Source organism: Nansenia antarctica (assembly GCF_963989245.1).
Source record: "Nansenia antarctica genome assembly, chromosome: 4".
Lineage (NCBI taxonomy): Eukaryota > Metazoa > Chordata > Actinopteri > Argentiniformes > Microstomatidae > Nansenia > Nansenia antarctica.
Genome location: NC_137689.1, coordinates 25,657,500 through 25,679,994, shown reverse-complemented (window position 1 = coordinate 25,679,994; position 22,495 = coordinate 25,657,500). Strand labels below are relative to the sequence as shown.

The window sequence follows — 22,495 nt, the reverse complement described above, 5'->3', positions numbered from 1 at the left end:
TTTATGGCAGGTTTCCAAACTAAGGTTTTCCCCACCAGCACATGATTTGGTCGCACCAAGATTGTCACGCAACGGAAAAAGTAATTGTGTGCAAATCATCGTAGAAATTAAGTTGTCATTGCATTCAGTTAGAGAGGCCGGCTAGCAATCGGAAGGTCGCTGGTTTGATCCCCGCCTCAGGAGGGAGCTGCATGTGCCCTTGAGCAAGGCACTTAACCCCTATTGCTCCAGGGACGCCGACTATGGCTGACCCTGTGCCTAGAGCAAAAAACACCAAATTCCATTACACTATCCCCTCTGTTCAGGAGAGCGTGCCCTCTCACTTCACTATACCAAGTCCCTTACTTGCCTCTCCGTTAACCTCACGGGAATCATCCCACTTCTGACACCAATGTAGTGAACAGCGGGGTGGGGTAGCTTGCCCTAAGTGGGTATCGAACTCACAACCTTCCACTTACAAACCAGCTTCGTTAGCGACACCAAGAGTGTTAGCTAACAAGCCTTATACAGGGGTTGTTACAATCATTTTGGAACAGCAGCGATTCTGAATGTGACTTGTCAGGGTAATGAGCAACACTGTTTTGGCTGTAGTCTAGTAGACAGTTGAATGTATAATATATTATGCGTAGGATCAGTCCTATAAGGTTGCTATTAGAACGTAATGACACCGATAGGGCTGAATGGAGAGTTGTGTTATAAAAACATTATGTAGACCAGCCTGCACCTGCTGGGACTTAAATTTTCTTTACACTGCTAGCCAAGATAAAATGGTTACAAAAAGGAGCCCTGCAGTGCATCATAGCCTATATGTATTATGGTAATGTAACAATATGCATGAATCAATATGGTAAAAGAAAGCAAATCATTTTAATGGTGTATATGTGCCATTTTAGCCACCAAAACTATGTATCTAGTTGATAGTGTACTTCTACTGGTAGAAGTAGACTGACAAGTCAACATTTGCCAACAACACCCAACAGAGATGTGTCTAACCTCTGAGTGACCTCCTCTGAGTCATGTCCTCCACAGTCACGGTCAGAGGTGGGAAACACTGACCAGTCCTGTTACTGTTACTGTTACCGTCAGTGACAGCACGCTGAAATATTAATGCTTTTCATGGCTCTGCTTCCTGCTGTGGAGATGGGTCTTATTACCAACCCAATAATATGCTGATTATCAATGGGTTCCACACACACACACACACTGTAAAGGATTCAGGCACAGCGGGAGGTCGGAACTCAGTCACACACACACACACACACACACACACACACACACACACACACACACACACACACACACACACACACACACACACACACCCCACCGGAAGGCTTCAGCGTTATTTTCATGCTGGTAGCGATGAAGACGTTGAACGTTGTCTTCCACGACCACCGGAAGACTTGGGTTTGATTTGCCAAGGAGGATTGGAGAACTTCTTTGTCTTCAGATTTGACGGTTGTGGTCCTCTGTCTGTAGAGCATGGCGCTAACAACGCTTAAGTTGTGGGTTCAATTCTCGCGGGGACCATATGAAAAATGTATGCACTCACTGCATTGTAAGTCGCTTTGGATAAAAGCGTCAGTTAAATGGCATATAATACAGTATATAATACAGCATATAATAATACAGTATATAATACAGCATATAATAATACAGTATATAATACAGCATATAATAATACAGTATATAATACAGCATATAATAATACAGTATATAATACAGCATATAATAATACAGTATATAATACAGCATATAATAATACAGTATATAATACAGTATATAATAATACAGTATATAATACAGCATATAATAATACAGTATATAATACAGCATATAATAATACAGTATATAATACAGCATATAATAATACAGTATATAATACAGTATATAATAATACAGTATATAATACAGCATATAATAATACAGTATATAATACAGCATATAATAATACAGTATATAATACAGTATATAATAATACAGTATATAATACAGCATATAATAATACAGTATATAATACAGCATATAATAATACAGTATATAATACAGCATATAATAATACAGTATATAATACAGTATATAATAATACAGTATATAATACAGCATATAATAATACAGTATATAATACAGCATATAATAATACAGTATATAATACAGCATATAATAATACAGTATATAATACAGCATATAATAATACAGTATATAATACAGCATATAATAATACAGTATATAATACAGCATATAATAATAATACAGTATATAATACAGTATAAAGTCAGATGTTTGTGGAGATAAATCCTGCTTCCTCACACAGTTCCAGTTTCCACAGCCCATTAAAAAGTAGTAAATGCCGAAGCCTATCCAACTCTGATATTGAGCAGTTTTTAATAGTGATTGATTACTGGTACGACCAGTTACTGGTCCGCTTTAGTGAGAGATTGGAGAGAAAAGAGAGGGTAGGCGCACATTGAAGTCTGTGCTCCTGCTGGCCCCTAAAGTTACATTCCTCTTGTCATTGCTGTGAACAACAACATGTGATGTCATCTTTTCCATGCCAGCCAGCTCTCTGCCGAGTCTCCAAGCCAGTGCGATGAGTCAACGGACAGAGCGCCGCGGAATCCACGTGGACCAGTCGGAGTTGCTGTGCACCAAGGGCTGCGGTTACTATGGCAACGCAGCCTGGCAGGGCCTATGCTCCAAGTGCTGGAGGGAGGAGTACCAGCGCGCCCGGCAGAAGCAGATCCAGGAAGACTGGGCCTTGGCTGAGAAGTAAGGACGACTGACTTCTGTTACCTAGCTTGTTTCATGTGTAAACGCTGTGTAGTAGACTATCCGTTGGGTCACAATGTGTCACACATAATAGATTTGATTTAAAAGTGCCTTTCTCAAACTCAAGGACACTGTACAGAAAGAAAAAGAAGAGAAGCAGGACAATAAACACAAAAAACACAAAAAACTAAAAACAAGAATAGAGAAACACAAGATAAAATCATATTCAGAAAGGAAAGTGAAGAGCTCCAGCAGCTATGGAGGGTAGTGTTAGTCCAGACCCCTGCCATGGAGGGTAGTGTTAGTCCAGACCCCTGCCATGGAGGGTAGTGTTAGTCCAGACCGCTGCTATGGAGGGTAGTGTTAGTCCAGACCGCTGCTATGGAGGGTAGTGTTAGTCCAGACCGCTGCTATGGAGGGTAGTGTTAGTCCAGTCCCCTGTTATGGAGGGTAGTGTTAGTCCAGACCCCGGCCATGCTGCACCTTCACAACAACGTTCAGCCTTCTGCCCCTAGCATTGGCTAGTTGACGTCGGTGCTCCATACACACATGTACACATGGGACTTTTGTTTGTTCTACAGTTCACACATGGCCTGAAACAAAACAGGAAAACAAGCAGTTTGTCGGTTTGTTTTGAATAATGTTGTTTTATGTAAAGAAAAAAATGAAGAAAAAAATAATTGAAAACAGTGAAATTACTAATTGTTCCTCCAGGGGATCAGTAAGAGAGATCAGAAGAGAACATATTTTGAAATGTAGGCGCTTACGCGAATGTGTCCGATTAGAACGTTCTTGTTTTTTCTTCTGTGAACAGTTCTAATATGTTGTGCTCTACTTCAACACTTCCTGTCCATCTCAGGCTGCAGAGGGAGGAGGAGGCGGCCTACGCCAGCAGCCAGGGGGCCCAGGCCCCCCCCAGCCAGGCCCAGCCCCCCCCGCCCAGCCACGCCTCCCTGGCACCCTTCTCCAAGTTTGAGGAGAAGAAGACCAACGAGAAGACCCGCAAGGTGACCACCGTCAAGAAGTTCTTCAGCCCGTCTTCACGGACGGCCCCCAAGAAAGGTACGGACTAACTGAAACAAACAAACAAGGTTGAGTGCTCCACAGTTTTGTCACAAAATCACGATACTGTGTGTTAAAAGTGCCTCGGTTTAGGGAGGTCAGTTCAAAGTCAAAGTGAGTGTCGTGACGCCCACTTGACAAGGGTCCCCTGGGAGGGCTCTATAGCAGGGTGTCAACATCTTAGACCGTGATTGGGCAGCAAGGTCTTCAGTTCCCTTCAAAGTCCGCTAGAACCTATTACAGCCTGGCATATTTTGCCATGCCCTCTTTGAGCCTTATCAGTCAACCAAGCCTGCCGACAGGTACGACTTTTTTAAAAAGAGGTGCCCTTGTCCCGCCTCCCTCTCTCTTATCTCAGTGTGGAGGTATTTAGTCGACCTTCATAGAAGTGGCCGTTCATTTTGTTGTTTTGTAGCTTGTTTGTCCAGGTCCTTGCTCTCCACTTCCTCTTGTGGTAAAACGCCATTTGTTCACAAACTCAAACCGACCAACCACCTACCATCTCCACTCTCTTTTGTCTTGTTTTAATCTCATCAATCCATTACTTACTGTCAACCTGTCACCGTTGTTTGATCTGTGCATTTATTCATACATTCATTGCCATTCTCCCTCCCCCTACACCCGCTCCGTCTCATCTCCACCCCCCCCCCCCCCATTGTGTCCCTATATGCCGTATTGGCACTGTTTACCCCCCATTGCCTCCATCGCCGTGATCCCATTGCGCCCCCGGTGGCCACTCTGGTCCCTGCCTTTGGTCCGTCTCATCCTCAGCCCCCGCTGAGGGAGAGGAGAAGGTGCCAGGGAGGGACTGGAGAGGGATGTTTACCCCCCCATGGGAAATGGGCTCCCCCACTGAAGGTAACAGCTGCTGTTTAGGAGATTTAAAGCGGGATGCTGTAGTTTCCCTTTTAGCTCCTATAGATTAACCATTAGTGTCACTTTAGAGGCAGAGACTCATCTTAATATTGCCCCGAGGTAGCATTAAAGGGATATTTCAAATGAGGTTAAAAATGTCATGCCCAAATTCCTCAGAAAAGACGCAGTGACTTGATTTAAATGACATAAAGGTGATTCGGGCATGACACTTCAACCATGCTCATTTAGGTACATTGTGGTGAGTGACAGTGTCCACATAAACTGAACCAAAGTGTGGAGTGAAGTCTGAACCAAAATATGTCATTTTGTCATTTGGGTGAACTGTCCCTTTAAAATGTGTGCCAGCCCAGTCTGATTGGCTAAAAGAGCTGTGTGTCAGACTGACTGCCCTGCTCTGGTTTGCTGTGAGTTTGTCTAATCTGTGTTTTGTGAATTGTTGCGCTCTTGCATGGAACATAGACGATGCTGATCTGAGTGTTTTGTTTTTGTGTCCCAGTGTGTGTTTTGTTCTTGTGTGTGGGCGCTTGTGTGAGAGAGTACAAGAACATTCCCTTTTTCATATGTGTGTGTGTATGTGTGTGTGTATGTGTGTGTGTGTGTGTGTGTGTGTGTGTGTACACACATAGTACAAGAACGTTCCCCATTGTCATGTTGCTACTGTATGTTCATTGTTTCACTGTGCCCCCCCCCCCCCCCCCCCCGCTTATGGTCATTCTATGGCAGCCCTGGTGGCCAGACTCAGAGGTGGGTGTGTGTGTGAGTCCCTCATTTTCCTGTAGTGCACGTGGCACATAGACACCACCACAGAACAGACACAAACTGTCCCTGAGTTTTCCCTCATCTTCTATTAATGTCCACTGACCTGAAGGGAATTGACAGGTGAAAAGATTATGGCGGGAAAAATGACGATGCCCTTTCTCCAGTCAGTCTTGATGATAAGTCAAGGAGATGAAGGGGAAATAAAGTGATTTCTAGACTACTGGGACATATAGGACTACAGCCAACTGTTTCCCATGTTTTGGTAGCAGCAAACCCGAGTCTACCACTTCTTAATACCACTGTACCATCCCACAGTTCTGTGAATTAAAATGGCTGTGTTTTTCCTAGTATTGATGCAAATACTTCATAATGAGACTAACCCTAAGGTTGTTCTTGTTGTTGTTAAATACAACAACAAAAAGGTGTTAGATGATGCAGGGAATGTTGTACTTATGGAATGTTGTACATAGTGGTGCAACATCAACACTGTGTGTTTTCTTACAACTCACAGTAAAAGTAGGTCAAAAGAATAAACTTCTTTGAACCTGTGTTGCAATATTTCTCCATTGATTTAAGCAGTTTTTTAGAAATCGCTTAGCAGCAGTGTCAGTTAGTATGTTAGACCTGTCGTTGACTTTTCACAGTTTATTGAGGTGGTTCACCTCTAAAGTGAGTCAGAGTGAGAACACTATGAAGGAAGAGGTAGCCAGTGAAAGGGTAACTAGTAACAGTGTGTGTGGCGCTGCCCTCCGTGTGTCCCACCCAGAGAGCCAGGAGGGCAGGACTCCCAGCCCGTCCATCAGCCGCCAGTCCAGCATCGAGACGGACCGCGTCTCGCGAGACTTCGTCGACTTCCTGAAGAACCTCCAGAAGCCGGGCCGCGAGGTCCACAAGCAGAGCCGGGCTTTCATCGACAGCATGGGCAACAAAAAGGTCGGCCCGTTTTCAAAACACCAAACTGCTGTTTACTTATTTCAATTCCTGAACTGTTTGTGGAAGTTTTAGCTTCTTCTAATGGCAATGTAACATATCAGCAGAGATATTACAATCCTCTTGCCAACTGTAAAAGAGCTGACTTTATAATTATATCTAACTACTCACTTTATAATTATATATAACTACTCACTTTATAATTCACTATCTGGAAGTCATGTTTTTCATGTGCTTTGTTTGTGTAGCAAATGTTATTGATGGAACAGTGCTTTTAGAAAAAATGCCCTGTAGGCTAGATAGATCCATGGTTTGGTTGTAGAGAAACAACAGTGTGTATGTGTGCATGTGTGTATGTGTGCATGTGTGAATGGAATGGCGTTTTATCTTGAACATGGCCATCTGGTCCAGACACTGACTCACAAACACCTGTGACTGTTTGACCTCCTGCCCCCTCAGGACCTGGGTGCAGACGAGCTGTCAGAGTGTGTCCAGGACTTCTACCAGAACATGTCAGACCGCCTCATGACTCATTTCAAAGGTGGGTTCAAACCAGATAGCCAAACATGTCGATGTTTGAACACCTATCAGATCATGTGGTCCTGAAGTATATTGTTGATGGTGGTGACTTGTGTCCTTAGTATACATGTTCTGCTAGTGTCATCGCTTGAAGACTTGACCATTTCTTCTGTAAGAAGTTTAATTTCAAATATGTACTGTCAACATTGAAGTGGACCACCTGCAGTGGGGCCTACACAGTTCAATAGGAGGCAACAAGAGGACAAAAGGAATGACGTTGATGAGCATATTGAATTGCTCTAAATCCTCTCAAAAACCAACAACACCTTACCTCACGTCACAGCTCTTATCTTAAGGCCCTCTTTAACTGATCACATGTTTATCAGAGTGACAGCTCTGTGGAAGAAGCTGTTCTGTAGCCTGCTGGTACAGGACCTGAGGATCCTGTACTTCCTGAGTCTCCTAGATGGGAGGGGATCAAAGGTGTTACATAATGATGTAGCATAGAATGCCTCAACTAAATCACACTTTAGTTGGCCTTCTCGCGCTCATTCTAGCGCTTTTTTTTCCTTCTTCTTCTTCAGGCTCCTCAGACCGCGTAGAGCGAGTGATGGACCAGGTGGAGAAGTACATCATGACTCGTCTGTATAAGAGCGTCTTCTGCCCCGAGACCACAGACGACGAGAAGAAAGACTTGGCCACTCAGAACAGGATACGGTGAGTCAGACCACATCCCCCGTCTGGTCATAAATGTTATCTTTGTGTGTGAGGATGTTTGTTGAGGACCATCGCCTCTACCCACTCTGAAAGTCCGTAATAATGTCATAACATGCAGAAAGTAAACATAACTGTGGACACTCTGAGCAGTAACCAACTGTAAATGAAATTGAAATGTCATTAAATATAATGTAATAATTGTATGTAAATGTATTCTCCCAAAGGTTGCCAATAATAACTACTCGTTTACTTTCATTTACTGTTAATTAGTTATCACTCTGACTCTCTTTAGCAAGCACTGGTAACACTGCTGCCCATCTCCAAAAATAAGCAGCCTCTCCAGTTCTGTTTACGTTTTGCGTTCGTAGCGTATTAGTGTCTGAGTCACTGTGGGTGTTTGTGGCTGTGTGTTTACTGTCTGTTTCACTGTGTATGTCGGTCTAGGTTGTTTAAATGTCACTGTGGGTGTTCCACTGGCTGTTTGTTACAGTGGGTGTCTGTGATGTCACAGTGGGGTTGATTATGTTGGCTGTTCGGGTGCGTTTGTTAGCTGATATCCGTTGTTAGTTACCAAGTTATAGTCACAGTTGAAGAATGATGTGTTTCATCTCATGTTTTAATCAGCAATCTGGGAAACGATCGCTTCTTCAAAGAACACAAAACTGAACTGACATGTCTATCTCTGTCTAGCTGACGCCACATAAGAACCCTAGAAACAGAACCAGAACTAGATTAGATGGAGGGGTACCGTTAGCTCCTCTACTGCCGCTAGGCTGCTTGAGCTAAACAACTACAACAAGTTGTACCTATACTATGCTACAGTAGGGTGTTTGTGAGGTCACAGTGGGTGTTTATGAGGTCACAGTGGTGTCACAGTGGATGTTTGTGAGGTCACAGTGGGTGTTTGTGAGGTCACAGTGGATGTTTGTGAGGTCACAATGGGGTCACAGTGGGTGTTTGTGAGGTCACAGTGGGTGTAAGTGACTGTAATGAAGGTGTGTGTGTGTGTGCGTGCGTGTGCGTGTGGCACAGGGCCTTACACTGGGTGACCATTGAGATGCTGATGGTTCCTGTGGATGAGGAGATCCCGGAGGTGTCAGACAACGTTGTCAAAGCCATAACAGGTGAGACCTCCACTCTGTCACCCCTAACCCTAACCCCAGGTTAACCCCTAACCCCAGGTTAACCCCTAACCCCAGGTTAACCCCTAACCCTAACCCCAGGTTAACCCCTAACCCCAGGTTCACCCTTAACCCCAGGTTCACCCCTAACCCCAGGTCAACCCCTAACCCTAACCCCAGGTTCACCCTTAACCCCAGGTCAACCCCTAACCCCAGGCCATTAGGACTTATGTCATCAAAGTCATAAAGCATTTTTAACCAAACTACCGTATTTTCCGGACTATAAGTCGCACCCGAGTATAAGTCGCAGCAGGCCAAAAATGGGTCACGAAGAGGAAAAAACCACATATAAGTCGCACTGGACTATAAGTCGCATGGCTCAAGGGAACGGGCTTGGCGGAATCAGCGGGGAAAGAATACCCTGTTGAGCTTGACTCTAGTCTGGCACTGTGAAGAGACATGAGAGGATTTGTAAGCCCAGGAAGGACATAATTCACGTAAAAAATTATTTTGGAAGGTTAAGGAATACTTGTATTATCGAGTGTAAAGTCCGCTAGCTAGCGCGGGGCTAACAACATGGCGTCGCGGAGGAAAAATGAAACTTTGAACAGCCTCTAAAAGGTAATAAATGACTTTAATATCGCGAATAAAGTTCATAATAGCGTGTATAACGTTGATAATATAGTGCTTAATGTCCACATTGTCGAGTGTAACGACTATTTATCATGTATGAGGCCATGGAAAAAGATAGCTTGGTGAAAAACGGAAGTAGGTAGGATGCTACTAACAATGCAACATTGAACAGCCTCTAAAAGGTAATAAATGACTTTAATATCGTGTATAACGTTCATAATAGGATTTGTAAGCCCAGTAAGGACATAATTCACGTTAAAACTTTTTCTGAAAGGTTAAGGAATTCTTGTATTATCGAGTGTAAAGTCCGCTAGCTAGCGCGTTGCTAGCGGAGATTAGCAACATGGCGTCGCGAGAGAAAAATGAAACTTTGAACAGCCTCTAAAAGGTAATAAATGACTTTAACATCGTGTGTAACGTTCATAATAGCGTGTATAACGTTGATAATATAGTGCTTAATGTCCACATTGTCGAGTGTAACGACCATTTATCGTGTATGAGGCCATGACAAAGATAGCTTGGTGATAAACGGAAGTAGTGGGGATGACTTTGCAGTCTACAAACAATGCAACTTTGAACAGCCTCTAAAAGGTAATAAATGACTTTAATATCGTTTCTAACGTCCATAACATTGTGTATAAGGTCCATAACATAATGTTTAATGTCCACATTGTCGTGTTTAATGTCCACATTGTCGAGTATAATGGCCATTCTATCGCGTATGAAGCGCTACCGGAAGTAGCAAAATGCTACTCGCGGGTACAACATTGCAACGTTAAACAGCCTCTGGAAGGAATAAATGACTTTAATATAGTTTCTAACGTCCATAACATTGTGTATAAGGTCCATAACATCATGTTTAATGTCCACATTGTCGTGTTTAATGTCTATATTGTCGAGTATAATGGCTATTCTATCGCGTATGAGGCGCTAGCGGAAGTTACTCCTTGGTTCATGTCAGTCAGAGATTACCGTATGTCAGTTCATGTCAGTCAGAGATTATGAATTATTGATATATAAGTCGCACCTGACTATAAGTCGCAGGACCAGCCAAAGTATGAAAAAAACCGCGACTTATAGTCCGGAAAATACGGTACAACTAAGCTAAACTAGCTAACTGACTTAAACATCTGTAAACACGGTCATTAAACACTTTTGTCAAATACTGTTTCGTTGCGCGCCGCACGCTAACGTTCGGAAAACCCTATTTGCGTGTGACCGTTACAGACGTCATCGAGATGGACTCCAAGCGGGTGCCCCGCGAGAAGCTGGCGTGCATCACACGCTGCAGCAAGCACATCTTCAGCGCCATCAAGACCACCCAGGGGGAGCCGGCCTCGGCCGACGACTTCCTTCCCACCCTCATCTACATCGTGCTGAAGGCCAACCCCCCCCGCCTGCAGTCCAACATCCAGTACATCACACGCTTCTGCAACCCCAGCAGGCTGATGACCGGGGAGGATGGATACTACTTCACTAACCTGGTGGGTGGGTGGGTGGGTGGGTGGGTGGGTGGGTGGGTGTGTGTGTGTGTGTGTGAGGGGGGTGTGTGTGTGTGTGTGTGTGGGGGGGGGGTGTGTGGGGGTGTGTGTGTGGGGGGGGGGTGTGTGTGTCTGTGTCTGTGTCTGTGTCTGTGTAGGAGCTGGTCCAACTCCTAATGGACCTATCGCTAAGCCACGCCCCCTTTGAAAACTCGGACAAACAAACAACGCTTCACTGACAGTGACTGACTGACCGACCGTGACTGAATGACATTCAATGACTCACAATGACGGGAGTTGGCAAATTTCTGTTTTCTGTTTCGGGGCTTGGCTTAGAGATAGGTCCATTGATCAACCACGCACTGGAGGAACCCTGGAACACATGAATGTTATTCTGGAATACATGGATGTTATTCTGGAACACATGGATGTTATTCTGTCAATTTATAAAACTACAGCTGCAAATCAAATGTCCTCCTCCTGGCTGGAAACTTCATCTGTGAAATTATTATTTTTTTCTTCCTCTTTCAGATGTATGTATATTACCCCCTGATGTCATCATTTCTTAGTCTTTTTAACTAATTGACATGTTCACATACGTAGACACTGGTGCTGGTGATGAATGAATGAGGTTAAAAAGTCACGGCTCGCCCTCTTAACCTGTTGGTGTAGCGCTTGGATCAGTGAGGCTTGAACTGCATAACAGAGAGCTTGTTAGCTGTAACTGTTGCAAAAAGCAGATCAAAAAGCACGTCCATACAGATCTTGGTCCTAATTCTGGTCGTGCAGTTTGAACAAATCCGTCCTAATACAAAATATAGTTTAGATTAACCTTTAGATGACTGTTGAGTGAGCGTCGAGCTCCCACCGCTTTGCACTCAGGTTTGCCCTCTCTCTCTCCTCCTCCCCCTCCCTACAGTGCTGTGCTGTGGCCTTCATCGAGAAGCTGGACGCCCAGTCTCTCAACCTTGACCCGGAGGACTTTGAGCGCTACATGTCCGGCGAGGCCTCCCCTCGTCGCCCTGAGGCGGACGGCGGATGGCCCCAGGCGGACCCCTCCTCCCTCGGCCCCCCCGCCGCCTCCGGCAGCCCCGCAGTGGCCCTGGTCTACCAGAACCTGGACCTGCTCTCTGGCCTGGAGAGCCGGCAGGAGCGGGTCCTGGAGGGGGCTCGGAGCCTGCAGAGCGACCTAATCACCTGGCAGGAGAGCGTGGAGCGGGAGGTGCAGCAGATCCTGGAGAAGTACCCTCTGGAGATCCGCCCGGCCGCCCCCTCGGCCATGGACTCAGACAACGTGGAGAACGACGGGTTGCCGCCGCCCCTGCTGCCCCAGGTGTTTGCTGGGTAGGACCTCCCAGAACCCCTAGAAGCCCCCCCCCCCCCCCCCCACACACACACACACACACATCTGGACTGTCATTTGGTCTGTTTTATGATGAGATTCAGGAAGTGGCACTTGTTGGCTTCAAGTTCTCACACACACTTAGACTTTGTTCGTTCCAATGTCTTGGCTCCCAGCTCCTTCTCCTTGTTTTGAGCTACTGGCTGTGTTGACAGAGGAGCCATGACTAGACGGTGCTTATGCCTCTGTGTCCAGTGTCTCTCAGATCTGTTAACACCAAAGGGAGAGGGTCCAGGGACTGGGTCAAGGGTAACGGCCCCCTACACTCCTAGAAGACAAGGCCTTTTCAGGTCTAATGACCTCACACTAAGGCCCTGCGCTCCTCACCCTCAACATCCCCACTGCTCCAACCAGCCTCTACTGTACATTGCAGATCGCACTCCTTGATACTACAAACTACTAAATAGTAGTTAATAGTATTTTTTTTAATAATTTTGGGATTTGGGGAAACGCTGGCTTGTGCACCCTGCAGTATGAACTGTACGGAGTCCTGTGGTCTTCTGCATGTGCTTTGCTCCTAGTCGGCGTGACTCACCAGCAAGGGAACAGGCTTCTGCTCACTCATTGTACCCCAAACCAAAGGTCTCAAGCTAGCTCGCGGTAAGATTTGTCCCTGTGTTTGTTTAGTCCTTGTTTTGTCCTTTTTACAAATTGGGAAAAACACATAAGCTAACTAAAACTGCTTTTCAACTGGGATTTGTAATGCTGAAATTGATTTTTTTAAAGCTTCCACTAAGTTTCAGTATGTCTGTAGGGCATAGTAATGCACAAAGCTGCTTCCTATCAGTAGAGAAATGCCATGACTGGACATTACTGTGTTTATAATGGTTGAAACATGGTACTGGTGTGGCAAACTTAAGTATGACAATAGGGGAAATTGCTCTTATTTAACAATGTATGAAAAGGGAATGTCTTTACCCAAGCAGACATTGGGTCAGACTAGGGTCTAATGTTATTTTAATGTTATTTATGAATAACAACTCTCTACTGTTGGGTTTTAGAAGAGCCGTATTCCAGAACACTAAAACGAACACTGACTTTGAGCTGTCTAGCTGACACTGTAACTGTTGTTGTTGTTGTTATTGTTGTTGGTACACCTTCCAGAGTCAACGGGTGCTGGGTTGTTGTGCATAGTGCACACACCCACTAATGAATGACTGTAGATAAGTATCTGACTTAAATGTCATTAGCCTCATGTTAATAGACTGAAACACAAAGATGTTGTGTTTGATGGTGCACACAATGAATCACATTTCTGATGGTCCTAGAATAGCCATCTAGTCAGTAGAGAGATTACTTATTCTTCTACACTTCCTCCTTATTTGTTGTAAACATTTCCATTTTAAACTTTTACAGTTTGCAACAGGTGTTGCATGTTCTTCCTACAGAGTTCATGTCGGTACAATTTGTGAAACCTAAGACTTGACCCAAGTCACTGTGTAATGAACAGATGATCTGTACTGGTCCTGTATTGTATGTTATGAATCATGGTTGTTATCAGGAATGGTTTTAATACTGGGTTAGGATGCTGAAACATCACTCACTCCTGTTTGTCACCCAAATATATAGTCGTAAAAGGTACTCTACTTAAAACACTGTAACCAACAGTGAAGGCTAGCAACTCTCAAAATAAGAGCCGTGTAAACAAGTATGTGTGTATTATTTATGACCACTTTTAAAACGGAAGGGTTTAACACGTCGCTATTTATTATGTAAATGTATGTAACTTATAATAATACCATTGTTTTACATTATCTATTGATTGTGTATGAAATTCCATTCAATTAATAAAACCCTCAGAATCCAAATGCATCAAGAGATTGATTTTTATCTTGGTTTTTATATCCCCTTTCACAAACCCAAGGACGCTTATTGTAGCTTCCATTTTCAGTAATGATGTTTACTTGTTATGATGTTGCTTGTTTCACTAAAATGTATAGGTAATCTTTTCTGAAGTTAAAGCGAGGTACATGTGTGATGTTGACTAGTTTCACATAAGGATACAACTTCCATTGCTTTAATAACATCGTGGGACAACATCAGAGTAAATGAACAGAACAGGTATGTGCTGTAAATTACTTACTGCTGCCACCATGTGGTGGCAGTATTGTAACTGCACCAGTAGTATCTTGTTTGATGGGACCGTCACCGGACACATTGAGGTTTTCTTGTTTTCGATTACATACATTTCCAATAAATATCCAATAAAATTCTTTAAAATATATGAGCAGTTTATTTCCATGGTTGTCGGTTTCAATAAAATTGTCAGAGAAATTACAACTATTCAATTTCTGTGGTCTATAAAGAACCTCCCTGTTTACAGAAACATCTAAAAATGGTATCAATAGCTCTACCGTGAGTTATTCAATAACTCGACCATGCTTGATAATGTAGGTGTATCACTAGGTGAGCGAGTGGAGATGGGGAGGAAGTCATAATCGTACCATTCAGTCCAACAGCGACCAACAGCACTGGCACACAAACGACTCATGGTGGTTTGAGAGGAAGACCGGCTGCTCATCATGATGTCAGAGGACCCTCCTTCAAATGGGATGAGGTGTCTCTGTGGGGCTAGCCTGAATGGAAGACTTCAATTTCCTGAGGTTCACTGGGGACGTTAAAAATGGCTCATTACATTAGTCCACACATCCAGAGAAGGCAACTCTATTTCTCTCCAGGCATTCTGGATTTAGTATGTGGGTCAGTTTCTCCCTCAGGTCCAAATGAGGCAGTTCTTCCTGCTTCAGAGCACAGCGTTTTATATAAAGATTCTCCTCTGTGCACAAAGTATCTGGTTTAATGTTTCCACCTGATTTTGCACCTACATGGAGTTAAGATAGCATAGGAAGATGTCATAAGATGGTATTCATTCATTGCATTGTAATTTTGTGTAACTGATGCATTTTGTCATGTTGAGTAGCCTATACGCCAGTGAGGATTTTGTGTTGTGAACAATTCACATTTACAAATGAATTAATGAATGAATGAATGAATTAATGAATGAATGGACTGTATTGTCATTGCTACAGTACAGGTACCAAACAACGAAATTTAGGAGGGGTGGCTCCCCTGGTGTTAGGAAAGGGTAAAAAAAAACACTTTAAAAAAAATCACAAGAAGGGAAGGAGCTGGTTTACATAAATAAAGGCTATGTACACTATCCACTGTACTATACTGTACAGATAGACGATCTGTATGATCACTGTAACAATGATAAACTATAGTGTCTTGGGATATTACTGTCAACCATTCGTTTTATTTTTAATAATAATAATAATAATAATAATAATAATAATATCTTGGTTTTTATATCCCCTTTCACAAACCCAAGGACGCTTATAGCTTAGAGAGAGATTACATTTATTCTCTCTGAATGCTTGCATTTTCGTGGTGTATCTTGTATGTATGCATCAGTGATGCCAAATTGAATACAAATATCTTATAAATATAATATCTCTTCGGTGATGCAAAGCCAGAAATGGGTGTGTTGGTTGTGCCCCAACCTCCTTATCTGTTCGTCCCGTCTTCCACTCCTCTATTGATCACACTCTGTTGCCAGATTGGGAGGTTTTCTGTATTGCATTACATGTTTAGTAAAGCCCGACACGGCTTATGGTTGCTGAATGCCACTGCATCTTGGTAATAAAGAAGGCTTTATAAACCCACGACCAGTTTGTTATGCAGGGGAAGGACGAACTGAAGACGTGTGGCCTGGTTGACAGTCTTTGGTTATCCGTTTTCTGCCAATAATATATTTAGACAGTCGTTGGACTGGAAATTGTCCATCCGATCTGGCAACCCTGATCACACATTGGTGGAATCACTTTCAAAGAGCTCGCGAGAGAGGAAGGAACGGTCTCCAATGGTGACCTGCAGCGCAGCAACACTAGCCTGCATCATCATGGATGAACAACAAGCCTAGCTAGCTTGACTGCAGCCCTGCCGACGATGCCTAGAACATAACACTAGTCTCGCTAGCAACTTTGCAAATTGATCATTGAATAGTGCTTGGTTTTACGGAACGAATTTGACATTTGCTGTCAAGACATACAGGTCAGTGGCAGGCTTGGTGGATTGCTAGCTAGCTAGCCAGCCAACTGCTAGGTCAACTAATAGAAATAGTAGCTTGTTAGCTGACCAATGCTGTGTCGGTTTGTTAGCCACTAAACGCTTGAATATCCCATGTTGCATAGGTAGACAGTAGCTGTCGTGAATTAACTTGCGCACTTAATTGATGCGGTTGAGACAGACAAATAACCGACCATCTCTCTGGTCTTGATAAGAAGGTATGGTTGGTGGGTAGGTAGGTAGATGGATAGATAGTAACAGGCTTTGCTCCGTCCTCATGCAGCACAGTAGATGCATTAACCTGACACTGTTTTTGTTGTGATGTTGCCATGAATCGGGATCACATCCTGACTTTTTAAATTATTATTTATTTTTAGGATTGGATTGCAATTTCCTCCTATTTCCTAACGCTTCCAGAAAACTGAGGTGCCTGAAATGGATGAACAAAGTGTTGAGGTATGGTTTGATGCACACTGCTTGTTTACATACTACTAGTTTACACACAGTTGCCTCGGATAACGTAGACAAAGCCTGCAGATATCCTATAATGCAGATATATCTTCAAAATATTTTTGCTCCGTTATTATCCGTTATACTGTACTCTTTAAGTGAAAGATGAATCTATCTAGAGACATTGCTTTAACCAGAAAAGCCAAAGCTGACTGATGCAACCACTGTTAATACCACAGGACTCATCACTGGGACTGTTGGCCGTATGCCAGCTGCCTTGCCTGTAGATATCTGTTCCAAATACAGCTCACCTAAAGGCAGTCATTTACATTTGCTCATTAACCAACTGAAACGAGAATTGATCCATGCTTGCTTGTCCATATCTGCCCCCCCTCTGGGCTCAGTCCTCTGGGAGCTATCACAGTGGATACTGTAGTGGGTCAATTACTTTCTGCAATTTAAAAATAAATCAGTCGGAGATGTATTTTTTCGGAGTGTGAGAAAATCTTAAGTGGCACCTACACCTACACTGTTTTTCATAATGGAACCAAAGTACACCACTTTTTCCATTTGAGATGTTGTTTTTCTTGCTTTAGTTGGTCACAGCAGGCTTGCCATTTTGATGCAGTGTTTTGTTCCGGCCTTGTCTTGAGTCAAGTGAAAGAGCCCATTCTTCCTCCCTTCAGAGCATTGCGGAGGTGTTCCGGTGCTTCATCTGCATGGAGAAGCTGCGTGACGCCCGGCTCTGCCCACACTGCTCCAAACTGTGCTGCTTCAGCTGCATACGGGTGAGCCTGGCGTGAAGCGTTAGCATCAGCATAGCTCCTTATCTGAACTCTGCACACACTGTTACATTTACATTTTGGGTATTTAGCACACGCCGCTTTATTCCAAAGCAACTCACAGTCGATACATTTGACTAAGCAAGTAATTGAATCATTGAATCAGTAGCAGGAAGAGTGATCTAGCTCAGTGTTTCTCAACCCTCTCCTCGGGGTGCCCCAGCCGCTCCACATATTTGATCTGTTCCACCACCAGCACACCTGATTCAACTAATCAAGTACAAACTGATTAGTTGAATCAGGTGAGCTGATGGTGGAACAGATCAAATATGTGGTGAGGGTGGGGTGCCCCGAGGAGAGGGTTGAGAAACACTGATCTAGCTCAGGCCAGGCAGTCGTTGTGATGGAAGAAGAAAGAAATATATTTTTCTTTCTTTCTTCTCTTCTTTTCTTCACTGGAGAAACAGTACAAGGGGAAAGCAGGTGTCTCAGGAGACACAGTAGAGGGGGAAGCAGGTGTCTCAGGAGACACAGTAGAGGGGAAAGCAGGTGTCTCAGGAGACACAGTAGAGGGGGAAGCAGGTGTCTCAGGAGACACGGTATAGGGGGAAGCAGGTGTCTCAGGAGACACTGTATAGGGGGAAGCAGGTGTCTCAGGAGACACTGTATAGGGGGAAGCAGGTGTCTCAGGAGACACAGTGCTGGGGGGTAGTAGATGTCTCAGGAGGAGCAGTTAAGGTGTAGCCTAAAGAGATGGAGGTGGCGAGTGACTCTGCAGTTCTGACAGCCGTGGGAAGCTCATTCCACCAGCGGGGCGCCAGTGTAGTGAAGAGACGTGACCGGGCAGAGTGACAGGGCAGCGTGACTGCCGTGTTGGTGTAAAAACTCTTTCTTTATAACTCAATGAGTGAATCAGGCTGAAAATTGAATTGTTACTTGAAATTGAATCCACAAGGCATGTTTCGAAATGTGTCAGGCTAGAAAATAAAGGCAATGAATGGGTGCAGACTTGGACATTTTAAAAATTCTTTGGCAGAGTCAATTAAAAGCGAACTGATTTGTACAGAGTGTTACCTCCGAACGGTCATCAGTAATGCTAACCTCTGACCCCCCCCTCCTCTGTTTACAGCGCTGGTTGACGGAGCAGAGAGCCCAATGCCCACATTGCCGGTAAGCCCCCCCCGTCTTTGAACACAGCCCTCAGTATCCCCTCAGTCTGGGAGTAACACACAGCTTTGATGTCGTTTCCAAAACCACTATTCAAAATTCAGGCTTCTGAGCTGAGAGTAAACCTCAGGAATGGTGTATTGATTCCTCTTAAGTTCACAGTGAGGAGGGATAGAGTGGTGCCAGCGTCTTATCGATTCCTTACCGAGAGAAGAGTCCTGGATGTATAAACTTGGGGATCTGTATCTATTTGTTTGTGTGTGTGTGTGTGTGTGTGTGTTCAGGGCTCCTCTGCAGCTGCGGGAGCTGGTGAACTGCCGCTGGGCTGAGGAGGTGACCCAGCAGCTGGACACGCTGCAGCTCTGCAACCTCTCCAAACACGAGGAGAACGACAAGGACAAGTGAGCCCCCAGCGCGTCCCTCTCCTCTCACCTTCCCTCGCTCCCTCGTGTCCCTCCTCCTCATTCGTCATCCTAATCACCGCGATCTATATCCTCACTTTGTCCCTCTTTCTCTCTCTCCCTTGATCTGTCTACGTTCTCTCTCTCTCTCTCTCTCTCTCTCTCTCTCTGTCTCTCTCTCTCTGTCTCTGTCTCTGTCTCTCTCTGTCTCTGTCTCTGTCTCTGTCTCTGTCTCTCTCTCTCTCTCTCTCTCTCTCTCTCTCTCTCTCTCTCTCTCTCTGACATCCACTCATGTTTAAACCCCAACCTCTACTCCCTAAAAGCTAAATTTAGCCTGTACTTCTATAGGCTATATGGAGCATAAGCAACTCAGAGAACATTGTGTCCTTTTTCCGAGTTGCGAAAATTCCAAAGGCCTAGCTAGCACACTTCTAAAGGCCTGGCTAGCACACTTCTAAAGTCGGCTTCTCGAGTTTGTGTCCAGTATGATGGCTCGCCTGGGACGTTGACAAGTGTGAGTGTTTAGGTGACGTGCTTCCTCCTCCACAGGTGTGACAACCACCATGAGAAGCTGAGTGTGTTCTGCTGGACCTGTAAGAAGTGCATCTGCCACCAGTGTGCTCTGTGGGGGGGCATGGTAAGACCACTACTGTTGGGCAGTGTTCATTTGGGCTATTTTACATTTAGTCTTCGTCTTTAGACAAAGATGCACGTCGACGAAAAACCTGACAAAAGACAAGGTCTTAAAGATTTTTGTTTTTTTTAAGACCTTAAAAGGTCTTAAAAATAGACATGGGTCATTGAAAGTGGTTGAATTCCTAGATAGATAGATATATTAAAAAATGTTTTATTTAGCTCGTCAACTAGTTCTGTCTCAAACTATGCCGTGTTGGGTCCTTGAATTTGAGGGAATTGAGTCTTGAAAGGTGCTTGAATTTGATGTTTCAGAAGGTGTGGGAACCCTGTATATGTATAGTATATCACTGTTGAATGATGTCCCCTGATGTCCATGTACCCCTGGTCCCCCTCCCCTCCAGCACGGCGGCCACACCTTCAAGCCCCTGGCGGAGATCTACGAGCAGCACGTCAACAAGGTGAACGAGGAGGTGGCCAAGCTGCGCCGGCGGCTCCTGGAGCTCATCAGCCTGGTGCAGGAAGTGGTGAGGAAACCTCGCCCCTGTCAATCAACCTTACTGGTCATTTACATTCACATTTTACGCCATTTAGCAGACACCTTTACCCGAAGCGACTTGCAGCAAGTACATTTGTCTACGTAAGTGAATCATCTATCTGTCGGTCATTGCAAGAAAAAGTAATCTACACACGGGCCAGCTAGAGGAAGGAAGAATTACCCAAAATATATATATACAATTACCGTATGTACAATTATGTACAGTAGAGAAACTGTCCAGGGGGAGAGGGTTCAGGAGGGGGGTCATTGTGATTGTGTATCAGCTGTATGTTCAAGCCACGGCCCTGTAGGGACTTTGTTTTAGGTTGGCAGTTACTATACGATAGGTGTGCTGTTCATAGCTAAGCCTGTCTTCATATGAATCATCTGACTCCCAAGTCATTGAACACTGTGAAGAATTGTTGAGTTTGTGTCGATTGATTATTTCAAGAATGGGGTGACATTAGAATGAATTCAATGAGGCTTTAGTAATACTAGAGAGAGAGAGAGAATCTGTTACTGTACTCTTACAACAGCTGGGACCTCAGACCAGAACACAGAGTAATAACCTGTCCTCTACATTCAGTTTACACACCTGATTTCCAACCATAGTCATTTGATATTAAGTGCTGTTTGTAAGGAGAACCAATGACACCTCTGTCCTATCAGTCCAATTCAATCTAAGGGCTTAGGCAACATCAGCTTAAGTCATCCCAGAGAGATGAGTCATCTGTCCCGGCCGGGGGAGGACGGTGTATAGAGTATAGAAGTATATGTATAGAAGGAGGTGTATAGAGTATAGAAGTATAGAGTATAGAAGTATATGTATAGAAGGACGGTGTATAGAGCTGTTCCAATGCCCTGCTGATGTTATCCACTTTTATCCGAAGCAAGCCTGAGAACAGCTTCACGTCCCCAGCTCACGGTCGATGCAATGCTGATATTGTCCACTAGATGGTGTGTCGGTTTAGGAAATGAGCCAATTTCCCCTTCCCCTAGTGAAGGGATCAGAACGGTCATTCTGCTCTGAATTGCAGACGAAGCTACATTGTTATTCTCAACGTTGTCTGTGAAAGCCTTATGACGTACGTTGTCTGTGAAAGCCTTATGACGTACGTTGTCTGTGAAAGCCTTATGACGTACTGTGTCTGTGAAAGCCTTATGACGTACGATGTCTGTGAATTTTTTATGACGTACGTCATCCGTGAAAGCCTTATGTCGTACGTTGTCTGTGAAAGCCTTATGACGTATGTTGTCTGTGAAAGCCATATGACGTACGTTGTCTGTGAAAGCCTTATGACGTACGTTGTCTGTGAAAGCCTTATGACGTACGATGTCTGTGAAAGCCTTATGACATATGTTGTCTGTGAAAGCCTTATGACGTATGTTGTCTGTGAAAGCCATATGACGTACGTTGTCTGTGAGGCTTTCACAGACAATGTTTCAGGCTTTCACGTCATAAGGCGTTCAAGCCTTGTGACGTCCATTGTCTGTGAAAGCCTTATGACGTATGTTTTCTGTGAAAGCCTTATGACGTACGTTGTCTTTGAAAGCCTTATGACGTACGTTGTGTCGTCCATTCTTCAGGAGAGGAACGTGGAGGCGGTGCGAGGGGCGAAGGACGAGCGGGTGCGTGAGATCCGCAACGCGGTGGAGATGATGATCGCCCGCCTGGATAACCAGCTCAAGAACAAACTCATCACCCTCATGGGTACGCTCCTCACACAGCAGAAGCATTACATTACACATTTTGGGCATTTAGCAGAAAGCGACTTACTTACCCTTAAGACCACCTGGGGTGATGGGGTGATGGGGCCTTTTCAGCCGCAGCCCCGTCCCTCTGGAACGCCCTCCCCAACCACATCAGACAGGCCAACACCCTCCCAACATTTAAACAGGCCCTTAAAACCCACCTCTTCAAGCTCGCCTTCACCAGTTAACCCTCTCCCTCTCCCCTTCCCATGTGTCCCCAGCACTACCTTAATTAGGCCCCTATACTTTCTTTTACTTATTTTTGGTTTCATTTTATTATTACTTTTCAGTTTGTAAAGCGTCTTTGAGTGTCTAGAAAAGCGCTATATAAGTCAAATGTATTATTATTATTATTATTATTATTACTTAAACAAAAGTCATCTATGCTCCGGGCCTGAGGCCATTGGCAGTAAAAAAAACGCTAGAGGAAGAAAC

The 22,495-nt window shown here is 44.3% G+C and overlaps 2 protein-coding genes across 2 annotated transcripts in view; both read left to right on the top strand.

Moving 5' to 3' along the window:
- Positions 1 to 2,590: 2,590 nt before the first annotated feature.
- Positions 2,591 to 12,243, top strand: rabgef1 (RAB guanine nucleotide exchange factor (GEF) 1; the record flags this gene model as incomplete). Its single annotated transcript, XM_080528687.1, has 10 exons — positions 2,591 to 2,769; positions 3,629 to 3,831; positions 4,603 to 4,689; positions 5,431 to 5,451; positions 6,233 to 6,399; positions 6,856 to 6,937; positions 7,500 to 7,632; positions 8,665 to 8,756; positions 10,614 to 10,870; positions 11,787 to 12,243. 10 exons carry the CDS (start codon positions 2,591 to 2,593, stop codon positions 12,213 to 12,215), a joined length of 1,650 nt encoding a protein of 549 aa, XP_080384813.1. The 3' UTR covers positions 12,216 to 12,243.
- Positions 12,244 to 16,757: 4,514 nt separating this feature from the next.
- The window catches only part of trim37 (tripartite motif containing 37), a 42,172-nt gene continuing 36,434 nt past the window's right edge, over positions 16,758 to 22,495 (top strand). Inside the window, exons 1-7 of the mRNA XM_080529289.1 lie at positions 16,758 to 16,793; positions 17,474 to 17,575; positions 18,699 to 18,739; positions 19,021 to 19,137; positions 19,687 to 19,774; positions 20,175 to 20,297; positions 21,896 to 22,019. Coding sequence (XP_080385415.1) covers positions 16,773 to 16,793; positions 17,474 to 17,575; positions 18,699 to 18,739; positions 19,021 to 19,137; positions 19,687 to 19,774; positions 20,175 to 20,297; positions 21,896 to 22,019 — 616 coding nt within the window. The 5' untranslated portion in view covers positions 16,758 to 16,772. The remainder of the gene's footprint in view (positions 16,794 to 17,473; positions 17,576 to 18,698; positions 18,740 to 19,020; positions 19,138 to 19,686; positions 19,775 to 20,174; positions 20,298 to 21,895; positions 22,020 to 22,495) is intronic.